General features: G+C 41.2%; 1 protein-coding gene across 2 annotated transcripts in view; it reads left to right on the top strand.

Annotated features, from left to right (window-relative positions):
• The window catches only part of LOC102267253 (contactin-associated protein-like 3), a 237709-nt gene that overhangs the window by 59149 nt on the left and 166511 nt on the right, over nucleotides 1–12049 (top strand). For both annotated transcript variants that reach the window (XM_070375524.1, XM_070375523.1), the window contains exon 3: nucleotides 603–796. In XM_070375524.1, coding sequence (XP_070231625.1) covers nucleotides 603–796 — 194 coding nt within the window. The remainder of the gene's footprint in view (nucleotides 1–602; nucleotides 797–12049) is intronic.

The following is a 12049-nucleotide window of genomic DNA, read 5'->3' as shown; positions in this document are numbered from 1 at the left end:
GCCTGTTTAGAACCCTCGCTCCCCTGCACAGAAATTAATTTCATCTTCACCACTCCCATGTTGCTTTTCAAGTTATTCTTTAAATTGTTCTCAAGTTATTCTATTATGAGTCTGTGAGCACCTTGAGTGCAGGGCTATGCCATAACCATCTTTGTTATCCCAGTACTCAACACTGTAGTTCCTCATGTTAGGAATCCCAAACTAAGATTTTCTAGTTCTGCTATGGTCTGCATATTTTCCTTATGGCCAACAGAGGGCAAGTCATGCATTAAAGCCAATAAAGACACTAGTTCCAAGCGCTGATGTGATGGCCTGTTGTCCACCTGTTATATTAAGCACTTTCACTTAGTGGGACCCCCAAACTACAAAGAATCAGGGGTTACAGACGATCCAGTTAATATAAGCTTCATTCATTTACACATAACTTGTGTTTTTACTTTTTGTTTGTATAAGTGTGTGCAATTGTGAGGCATTATATAAGGAAGAATGTGAAAGTATGATTTTTATAAATTTCATTTATGATACTATTCTTCCAGGTTAATAAAAATTTCAAAGATTTCTCCATCTTTATCATTTTTCTTTTTTCTATTCCCCACAAAAAGGAGCTGGTGGCTGGTCTCCTCTTGTGTCAAATAAATACCAGTGGCTGCAGATTGACCTTGGAGAGAGAATGGAGGTCACAGCTGTGGCCACCCAGGGAGGATACGGGAGCTCCGACTGGGTGACCAGCTACCTCCTGATGTTCAGTGATGGCGGGAGGAACTGGAAGCAATATCGACGAGAGGAAAGCATCTGGGTATGTGCATCTATTGAAAAGCAGTCTGTCAGAGTATGCACTATGCCAGTTACAACATTTTGCTGCCCATCTGTCAGGTCAAGTACAGAAACAGAGCCTCCTAAATTACTCAAAAATATTCCCACTGAATGTAAGGCACAGGTGACATTTTAGAATACACTGTCTATGTATAATTTATGAAATAAGTAAAAAGTAAAACAATGTAGGGGAAATGTCTTCCCATTATTTCTTTAAACAGTGTGTAGTCTAAGGTTTAAATAAATCACATGCAGCTCAATTTATTTTTGTTTAATATCAGGCACGGTAGTTTGTATTGCCTGAGCATTTTTTAATTAAAGCATATTCATGTTTTTCTGTGTCCTCTGATAAATCGAAATTTCTAAAAGACTCAGAACATTTAAAAATTGATGTAATGGACAGTCCATCTTCTTTAGGATGGACTGGTTGGATCTCCTTGCAGTCCAAGGGACTCTCAGGAGTCTTCTCCAAACCACAGTTCAAAAGCATCAATTCTTCGGCACTCAGCTTTCTTTATAGTCCAACTCTCACATCCATACATGACTACTGAAAAAACCATAGCCTTGACTAGACAGACCTTTGTTGACAAAGTAATGTCTCTGCTTTTTAATGTGGAGGACTTCTTGAGGCATATGTTGAATTCCTGCTCCAACAGGAACCTGAGCACCGCGTGGCTCCTTCTAATTTATGGACAGTATATGGTTAGGATTCTTTGAATCATAACTACTCTAATTTACATCAGTGACGTAGTTTCTATTCTGATCACATGCTCATGCTCCTTTTAGAAGAATTAAGTTTTGTTTGCTTAACTTTTGGAATTTTAAAATATACGTAATCGACTACATAGTTAGGGTTTCATATCTTTAAATCACAGTTTGCTCCAAGTGAAAAGCTTCCAAAGAAGAGTGTTGTAAAGATCCGCCCAGGTTTTGCAACTGGGTGATGGGGCAACCAATGGGCGGGGTGGGGGGGTGGTGTGGCCTGAAGATTTGTCAAATGGAGACAAAATTACTTTTTTCCTTTTTATTAAAAATGTAATTTAGGAATTCGGAAGAGCAAGGAATGAACTGTTAGTGTTTAATGGGGACAGGGTTTCAGTTTGAGAAGATGAAAAGTTCTGGAAATGGGTGGTGGTCATGGTTGCACAGCAGTGTGAATGTTAATGTCTAGAATTGTGCATTTAAAAATGTCTAAAGGGCTAAATGTTACGTTATATATATTTTACCACAATAAAAAATATACAGTGTGTCTTCCATTTAACTTAGTCTAAGGATGTTGTGTAACTTCATTTTTTTTTTTTTTCTGAATTGTCATAGTAAGAGGAAAAATGTCAGCTAAAAACCTATTATCAATAAGGTTAATAGGCAACAAAATGATAATATGTGTTGGGTAACAAATTGCCCTTGTTTGAGTTTCCTTAGACACTAATGTTATGTTGAGACCTAATGGATTGTGGTCTACTTAACTTTTTTGTCTCTGAAGCGCTTATTAAGTTTGTCAGTAAATGTTGATGTAAATTGAATCAAGAAGAACTAGTTAATTATCTAACACTAATTAAAAGAATAAAATGAGAAGGAATTTGTGAGTGTTTTTAGGGCTGCCTGACAAAGTTTCCAAACAAGCAGTTACCATGTATATGATTGGAAGCAGTTTTTCAGTTCAGTTCAGTTCAGTCACTCAGTCGTGTCTGACTCTTTGTGACCCCATGAATTGCAGCATGCCAGACCTCGCTGTCCATCACCAACTCCCGGAGTTCACTCAAACTCCATCCATCGAGTCGGTGGTGCCATCTAGCCATCTCATCCTCTGTCGTCCCCTTCTCTTCCTGCCCCCAGTCCCTCCCGGCATCAGTCTTTTCCAATGAGTCAACTCTTCACATGAGGTGGCCAAAGTATTGGAGTTTCAGCTTTAGTATCAGTCCTTCCAAAGAATACCCGGGACTGATCTCCTTTAGAATGGACTGGTTGGATCTCCTTGCAGCCCAAGGGACTCTCAAGAGTCTTCTCCAACACCACAGTTCAAAAGCATCAATTCTTCAGCGCTCAGCTTTCTTCATAGTCCAACTTTCACATCCATACATGACCACAGGAAAAACCATAGCCTTGACTAGACGGACCTTTGTTGGCAAAGTAATGTCTCTTCTTTTGAATATGCTATCTAGGTTGGTCATAACTTTCCTTCCAAGGAGTAAGCATCTTTTAATTTCATGGCTGCAGTCACCATCTGCAGTGATTTTGGTGTTGTGCTAATTCTAAGAGCACCAAGTCCAAACCAGAGTCAGTTCAGTTCAGTCACTCAGTCGTGTCCAACTCTATGCAACCCCATTGACTGCCGCAGGCCAGGTCTCCCTGTCCATCACCAACTTCTGGAGTTTACTCAAACTCATGTCCATTGAGTTGGTGATGGCATCCAACCATCTCATCCTCTGTCATCCCCTTATCCTCACACCTTCAATCTTTCCCAGCATCAGGGTCTTTACAAGTGAGTCAGTTCTTCTCATCAGATGGCCAAAATATTGGAGTTTCAGCTTCAATATCAGTCTTTTCAATGATCACCCAGGATTGATCTCCTTTAGGATGGACTGGTTGGATCTCCTTGCAGTCCAAGGGACTCTCAGGAGTCTTCTCCAAACCACAGTTCAAAAGCATCAATTCTTCGGCACTCAGCTTTCTTTATAGTCCAACTCTCACATCTATACATGACTGCTGAAAAAACCATAGCCTTGACTAGACAGACCTTTGTTGACAAAGTAATGTCTCTGCTTTTTAATATGCAGTCTAGGTTGGCCATAACTTTTCCAAGGGGTAAGTAAGCATCTTTTAATTTCATGGCTGCAGTCACCATTTGTAGTGATTTTGGAGCCCCCCAAAATGAAGTCTGTCACTGTTTCCACTGTTTCCCAATCTATTTCCCATGAAGTAATGGGACTGGATGCCATGATCTTAGTTTTCTGAATGTTGAACATTAAGCCAACTTTTTCACTCTCCTCTTTCACTTTCATCAAGAGGCTCTATAGTTCTTCTTCACTTTCTGCCATAAGGGTGGTATCATGTGCATATCTGAGGTTATTGATATTTCTCCCGGCAATCTTGATTCCAGCTTGTGCTTCATCCAGCCCAGTGTTTCTCATGATGTACTCTGCATAGAAGTTAAATAAGCAGAGTGACAGTATACAGCCTTGACGTGCACCTTTTCCTATTTGGAACCAGTCTCTTGTTCCATGTCCAGTTCTAACTGTTGCTTCCTGACCTACTTACAGATTTCTCAAGAGGCAGGTCAGGTGGTCTAAGGTATTATTTAAGAGTAAGCAGGTTTAACTGTATAGCACAGGGAACTTTGCTCAATATTATGTGGCAGCCTGGATGGGAGGGCAGTTTAGGGGAGAAAGGATATGTGTATATCTATGGCTGAGTCCCTTTGCTGTCCACCTGAAACTATCACAACATTGCTAATTGGCTATACTCCAATTTGAAATAAAAAGTTTTTCTTTTTTTAAAGAATAAGTTAAAGTTAAATGAAGCACCTACTTATAAAGAGAAACTTTATTCAAAATTGCATATTATTTTTCAAAATTAGGTAACTAATGGTTGTGCTTATTCTCTCAGTCATGTGCAAGCCCATGGACTGTAGCCTGCCAGGCTCCTCTGTCCGTGGGATTTCCCAGGCCAGAATACTGGAGTGGGTAGCCATTCCTTTCTCCAGAGGATCTTCCTGACCCAGGGATCAAACCCTCATCTCCTGCGTTGCAGGCAGATTCTTTACTGTCTGAGCCTTCAGGGTGCCTACTTATTCTTAGTTGTATGAATTAAGGTTTATGTTTTTCCCACCTTCAACTCCATTTGATTGAGAAAGTGTGAAAATTCTTATTTTTCATTGAATCTGGTTCTAGGGGAACCTCATCTAAGCATCACCTTCTGTCAGTCTGTTTAATGATCAAGTGCCTTGTGAAGTAGGGTCAAGAATGGTGGTGAGGACAGAAGGATCCCTCAGACCTATGCATCATATCACACAGAAAAGACTGGTGAAGTAGCCTGCCTCCCACTCCTGAACTTGTATAAATAGAGACCTGGCCTACCCTGCCTGTGCCCCCAGCACTTCATAGTGCCTGGGTCTGAATAGAAAGTTGGACAATGTTTGCTGAATTATTGAGTGAGTGGACTCTATCTTCTGGCAGGTTGCCTTTCTTGAGCTCTCTGCTCTGTGCTTCTCTGTAGCCCTTTGTCCCAGCTTGTAGCCCTTGGTACTTAAAGGTCTAGTGTAGGTGTTTTTCCTCTCTTAGCATTTTTAATTCCTTTAGGAAAGGGGCTCATCCTTGCATCTTCAGCATTCATTATCATGGGTTAAGTGAATTCACCTCTTACTCCGGGCCCATTGTACACAATTGGCATTGACAGCAGTAAGTCTTACTACTTGATAATTATGAATTATACTTTCAGTTACTTTAAAAACATTAGGCACAGTGAGCCACCCTTATCATGGGTCCTGGGAATGGGCCAGCCTTGCAAGCAGGCCTTTCAGATGGTAGCAGTCAGAATTTCCCTGCTAACTCTTCTGTGTACATGCTCACTTACTTCCTTGTGGGTGTAGAACTGCAGCCCTGGAGGCTGTTAGCTGGGGGCTGGTCTTTGCTCCTAGAGGTCTCCTGCCTCCCTTATGCTTTCTGTGTGGCCTGCTCTTGCAGCTGCAGGTCAAGTCCCTTTCACCTGGTGATATGTTTCACATTAACATTTATTGATGAGTGACTGCTTCCATGGCTAAATTAGATTTCTGTTTGAAAATAACCAAATAAATCACAGTACTCAGAACTGTAAAATACACTCTAAAAGGATTTTATTTAAATCAAATAAAGGACTGTGTCTTAAATGAAGGTAAAATTATTGCCATCTTTTGCCAAGTGGTGCCCTACTTCTCAGGACACACACACTCTTTTGATGTGCAGAGTAAATGTCTTCATTTGAGATGCAGTGGAAGAGATATCACTGGAAAAAAAAAAGGTGAGGAAAAGGGGTTCATTTCCTATAAGATGTGAACAAGCATGGATTACAGTCCATTGGGAAACCAGGTGGCTTGACAAAGCTTGATACTGAACATTCATAGGACTTACAAGATGTTTGTAAGTTCAGTCCAACTAAATCAGAAAATGGCCAGAATCTTTGGATGCTGAGGGTCATGGAACAGCACTGAAGTGAACAATACAACAGATCAGTGATCGCTGGCAAAGTTCAGGAACGTTTATTTTATTTTTTGTAATTAACTTATTTTATTTATTTTTTGATTATTTTATTTATTAATTTTTGGCTGCACTGGGTCTTCATCGCTGCATGGGCTTTCTCTGGTTGCTATGATCAGGGGCTACTCTTCCTTGCAAAGCATGGCTTTCGTAAGTGGTGGCACATGGGCTCAGTAGTTGTGGCTTGCAAGCTCTAACTCACAGGCTCAGTAGTTGTGGCACACGTGAACTTAGCTGCTCCCTGGCCTGTGGGATCTTCCCAGACAAGGGATCAAACCCTTGTCCCCTGCATTGGCAGGCAGATTCTTAACCACTGGACCACCAGGGAATTCCCAGTAATGTTTATTTTCTACTTTTCCCTGAGAATAAATCAACTAACACATATCAATCTACTGTGATTCTTGGATTCAGACAAGAATTTTGAGGCAGTCCTTGTATATTAGGATTCATATCTATAGGACAATGTGAGCTCTGAGTTCCATGGGGGCCTCTGGACCAGGCTGGGGAGAGGTGTGGGCTCCATCCACTCTCCTGCTCTGGGGTTGTGGTCTGTGAGCATGCCTGGTGGGCAGGAGAGGTCCGTGGGTGGGCAGTCTAAAGCTCTGACATATTCCAAGTGGATGTCAGGGCTCCAGCTCCATCCCTGCCTACCTGAACATCTGTTAGGTCTTCCTGGGGCTCTGTCACAGACTTTGACCAGTTATCTTTCTCAGGCTACTAGCCTGCCCTGACTTTGTCTCTTCTCCCTCTCAGTTCCATTTGGTGGGAACAGTGGGCTGACTCTATAAAAGCCAGACTGATGCACCCTCTCCTGTCAGGCGACCATGGCCAATAGCTTGCTCTGCAATGGTGTCCTTTGTCGAGGCTCATCTGGCCCATTACCACTGGGTCCCTGCTCAGCCATGGGCACCTTTCCTCCTAGAGGGTGTTTTTTTCTTCTGTCTTACTTTGGCTTCACTCTCATCATCTGTTTCTCCCTCTTTTCTTCTATCCTTCTGTTCTTTATTTTTTCATCTGTCATTAAATATTTTTCTCCTCATTTCTCTCTTCTCTCTCCATTTCCTCCTATATTCTCCCTCCTTTCTGTATTGCTACAAACTCTAGAGAATCAACTCAAAGCAGTCTAGGTACTTGCGAGTCCAGCGACACTGAGAAGGGGAAGATTTAGCTGGGTCTCTGGCATGGTTGTAACTAGGAATCAGCCCAGCCTTGTACCTTCTGTGAACTGGCTTCTGATATTCGTTTTTCCTGTACTGGCTCAGAAATCTGAGGAAACAGGCTGACTTCTGTGGCTCTGGCTGAGGGTCATCTCATATCTCATGGCTTGTGGCCAGAGAAAAAGCTGGTCTGATCAGGACAGCTCTCTGACTACCCTGTACCAAGCACCGAAACCCCTGGGTTGGTAGGTGGGGCCATATAAGGACTTCATGTCCACCCTGATGAGGGCACTTAGGAGGGAGAGATGTTGGGAGGGCCATACTATCACATTTCCTGTTTTTTTTTTTTTTGTCTCTCTTTCACTCTCTCCCCATGACCTTTTGCTTTCTTTTCTATTTCTCTGGTTTCCTCTTCTCACACATCTTATCTTTCTACTCCTCTCTTTCCCATTTTCTCTACGAAAGACAGGACCTAGATTGCTATGGGTCCTGCTAATCAGCAGGTGGCCAATGGACCAGCAGCATCACTTGAAAGATCTTGATAGAAATATGGACTTTCAGCCCCCACCCAAATATATTGAATAGAATCTGCATTTTAATAAGATGAGCGGGTGATTCCAGTGCAGTTTAGACTGTGAGAAGGACAGACTGGAATGACCCAAGTCCCATCTGTGGGGAAAACTGCTCCGCACCTTAACCTAACCTCTAGCTTTCCGAATCAGAGGGGACTGTGCTCCCTGCTTGAGGATGTAGCTCATCCCACCCATGAGTTAGCCTGGGCAGGTGATGCTTTCTGTAACAAGACTTCAGGAACCTCGCTTCAGTGATGTTTGGCTACAGGCCATTCTCTTTATCCCTGATAGTCACCAACCTCATGGGGTGAAGCCCAAGTATTTTTTTCATTGTTATCAATAAATAACAAGTGGTTAAAGTTAGTTCTACCTTGGAAAACTATAATATACCCTGACTCTACACTCTGCATTTGTTAGGGGTTTATTCTTCATATTAAAAACTCATCAGAACTCTAGTTCAAAAGTTACACTCTATGAATTTAAGATGGAAGTTGCTATTTGTAAGGCAATGAACTTAGATTTTTAAGTGGATAAAGTGGATTTTTCTTCCTATGCAGGCCCTTTGCGTGAAAAAAGGCATTCTTCTAAGAAATGACTGGCAAATATATTTGAGAAAGATAAGAAAAGAAATGATTTGAAATAAACATAAGTTCTAGTTTAAATAATTCCATTTAATAGATTTCTTTTGCCTTGAAAAAATAAGTAGCAGTAGGTCCTTAAATGAATATAAAATAGAGCAAATCATCTGAAACTTTGTTCTTCTTTGGATAATTTCCAACCTAGAACACCAAGTAGACTAATTAATGAGATTAATTAATATTGAATTGAAAGATTCACAACAATCGCACAGCATTCTAAGAGAGCAACAAAGGTGAGCCCAAGGGTGTAGGGTAGAAAAAAGACAGAAATATTGGAAGCATGAGCGTTGGGTTGGAGGCATTTGTTGGTTATATATGCACCAATTTGTCTATTTTAGAGAAAGAGCTGATGCACACTTGGCAAAATATTTACCTTGTTAAAATAGATCTAGATTGTTGGTACATGTATACCTGTTTCGGCAGGGATGTTTGAAATGTTGCATAATCAAATTAATAAACCATATTGGATTCAAGTTTAAATGAATTATGTTTACTTGGTATAAATAGAAAGATCATATGACTATGTGTAGTTTCAAAATAAAGAAGGATAAAAGCAGTGTTGAATCAGAATAAGAAAAACTGGACTCAGAGACAAGGAGGAGGGTTTGTATGTGAGGAAGTAGGTACTATGCTACATGTGAAGCTCTATCAGGAGATAGAAGGAGCAGAAATTCTCTTGACAGAGATTTCTGCTAATTCAGTAGTTAAATATATGTTGGTTTATTTCAGGTCTAGGTTGATACATTTATTGCTAATGAGTTGATGACCCAACAGAACCAATCCCTGCATCAGGTAGGAGGTTGCTCAGAAGGGTCTGCCGAGCGTACCTCGGCTGTCTGAGGCTTGTGCTAGTTCTGGACTCACTGATTTCAAGTTTGGCTCTGAGACTGGATGGTTTCGAGCACAACAGGAGCAACACTTCAGTGATTCTGTATTGATCTCTTCCATGTCCTTGGCCTTGGCGAGGACATGGCCTTCCGCTTCCTAACCATCCACGTCATGAACGTGGAGTGCATTGATTTCTAAGGCAGTGACTGTGTACCGTGGTCAGTCTTGTTGATTGCATTTACCATCATGGACCACAGTTGAATTTTCTGTACATATCTCCCCGTCCTGGGCTCTGAGAGCCATTAGTTCAGGGATTGATTGCCCCAGAAGGCCAGGCCTATTACAATTTCTCAATAAGGAGTTGTTAGATTGAGTTAAGGAAAAGTTGCTATTTTCAAACAGACCTCAACCCAGATGGTTAGTTAGGTTAAAACTTAGCCAACCGTGTGATGCTGCTTATACGATGGGAGGCTTTCAGTGCCAGGTCTAACAGGAGGCTTGACACTTTTCTCCACAAAGTTGTACCAGGATGATGCCCTATTGAACCAAAGACAGAGGTAGTCCCATTTGCCCTTCACTGCAGGTCTCAGTGACAATAGAGATGAACACTGAATTTGGTCTGTCAAAACTGTTCAAAGTTGGAAAGTTTGAGGCAGAGAAGTGAATGAATCTGATCTGTGACCACAAAGTAATTGATGGGTCCCCAGAAGCCTGGGATCCAGTATAACAACTGCTTCTTGCCAGGATGACTGCATCCGGTGGGTGTGGAGCATCCTTCCTTCCATTTGTCAGTTACAGTCCTTCCCAAATGGAAAACCTTCGCTCACATCCCTTTCTCCTTGTATGAAAATTGCTTAGACCCTCCCTTCTTTTTCTACTCCTAGGAATTTTTGTTTTTATTTCTCAAGTATCACTATTCTTTTACCATATTTATTCATCTCATGCCTGTTACACATCAATTCTGGCATCAAGGACTACAGTTTGTTTATAACTATATCCCTTGTACAGACTTTATTGCTTTGCAAAAGTAACGATTTTGCTTATCTGAATTGCCATGTGTTGTCAGGTTGAGAGGAAGGGATGTGGTGGCAAGTAGAATTTTAAATATGTAGCAGGATAAACAGCAACTCTTGAGACATCTTACAAATTACAATTTTACCTTTCACAGATTGAAGTTGTTGCAGAAGTGGTGTTATTGGAGATCTATGTAAATTAGGGTATGTTTTACAAAAAAGGTAAATCTTAAACAGTAACATGGACAGAGTATGGCAGAGTTGTGGGGGAAATTGCTTTATAAGTAGAATTTTTTACCCATTTGGGAGAGGACACTGTTTTTAAGCAAGAATGTTGTTTTTAAGCAGGAAAAGTATATGATGGAAAAAGTAAATTTTTACCGAGAAAGGTACTCTGGCAGCACACTCATCGAAAGGAAATGTTGCTGAGCCGACTTTTAGGACGGTGGAAGAAAGGGCAGCTCAGGGAGCATCCTTCCAGGATTTCATGGAAATTCTTCCTACTGACTGCAGTTCTGGCACTTAGCTTCATACAGTGTGTTAAGACTGAGTTTCATAGGGAATGACTGTTAAAGTCTACAAAGTCTACAACTTTCACACATAATATAAACATAAAGAATGCACAGATATGCTGTGTACTTCATGGGTGATTTCCTGGGTCTGTAGGTCTGACATAAAGACAGGTATTTGGTACCAGACTGACTGGGTTCTTGGGAAAACAGCACACAGTGGAGGCAGCGTGATTAGAGCGACGCCATGTGCACAGCCCTCTGCGGTTTCTGCACTTCCAGTTAGAACAATTTTCTACCTTTGATGCGGACCACATTTTATAAATTTGTACAAAGGCACTAATGGAATTTCTTAGTTATATTTATTTATTTTCGGTCGCACTGGTTCTTCGTTGCTGTGTGCAGGGTTTTTCCGGTTGCAGTGCAAGGGCTTGTCCTTGCTGTAGCTTCTCTTGTTGCGGAGCACAGGCCCCATGCACATGGGTTTCAGCAGCTGCAGCATGTGGTCTCAGTAGTTGTGACTCACAGGTGCTAGAGCTCATGGGTTTCAGTAATGGTGGCTTGTGGGCTTAATCCTGGACCAGGGATGGAATCCATGTTTCCTGTGTTGGCAGGTGGATTTTTATCCACTGTGCCACCAGCGTGGGACACAATAATGAAAGTTTAAAATTTTGCAAAAAGGAAGACAGGCTTTGAGGATTTTTTTTAATATTAATATCAGAGTCTCAAAATTTTGAGAAAAGAATTTCTGATGAGCAAACATCAGACTTTCAGAGCAGTTATGGTTAGGACAGCAGTTGAGAAGCTGGATGCTCTTCAGTCATGTTTAAAGGTCTCAGACAGAAAGAAATATTGGTTCGACCAGGGGCCAGACAACTTCCCCTGTGAATGGACAGATAATAAATATTTTTGGCTTTGTAGACCGTGTAGTCTCTCTTGTGACTGCTCAACTATGCTGTCCTGTGAAAGTAGCCACAGGTAATATGTACTAATAAATGAAGGAGTGTGGCAGTGTTCCAATAAAACTTTATTTACAAAGCTACGCAGTCAGCTGGTTCTGGGTTTAGGTTGTTTATCCTTGGTCTAGTCCATTTTTTAAAATCTATTTAAGGTGTAATGTAGGGATCCAGTATGAGAAATGAAAATTATAGCATCAATGTGACACAGTATAACCTCTCAGACTTGAACTTCACAGAACTTTTGCTAATACTCCTGCTTAGGATAGTACTTTTCAAATTGTATCCTAGGAAAACTTTCTTTTCATTGTACATGTATGCATGTAATTTGA

This window comes from Bos mutus, chromosome 8, assembly GCF_027580195.1.
Source record: "Bos mutus isolate GX-2022 chromosome 8, NWIPB_WYAK_1.1, whole genome shotgun sequence".
Classification (NCBI taxonomy): domain Eukaryota; kingdom Metazoa; phylum Chordata; class Mammalia; order Artiodactyla; family Bovidae; genus Bos; species Bos mutus.
Note: the sequence above shows the minus strand (reverse complement) of the source record. Positions and strands in the feature narration are given on the sequence as shown.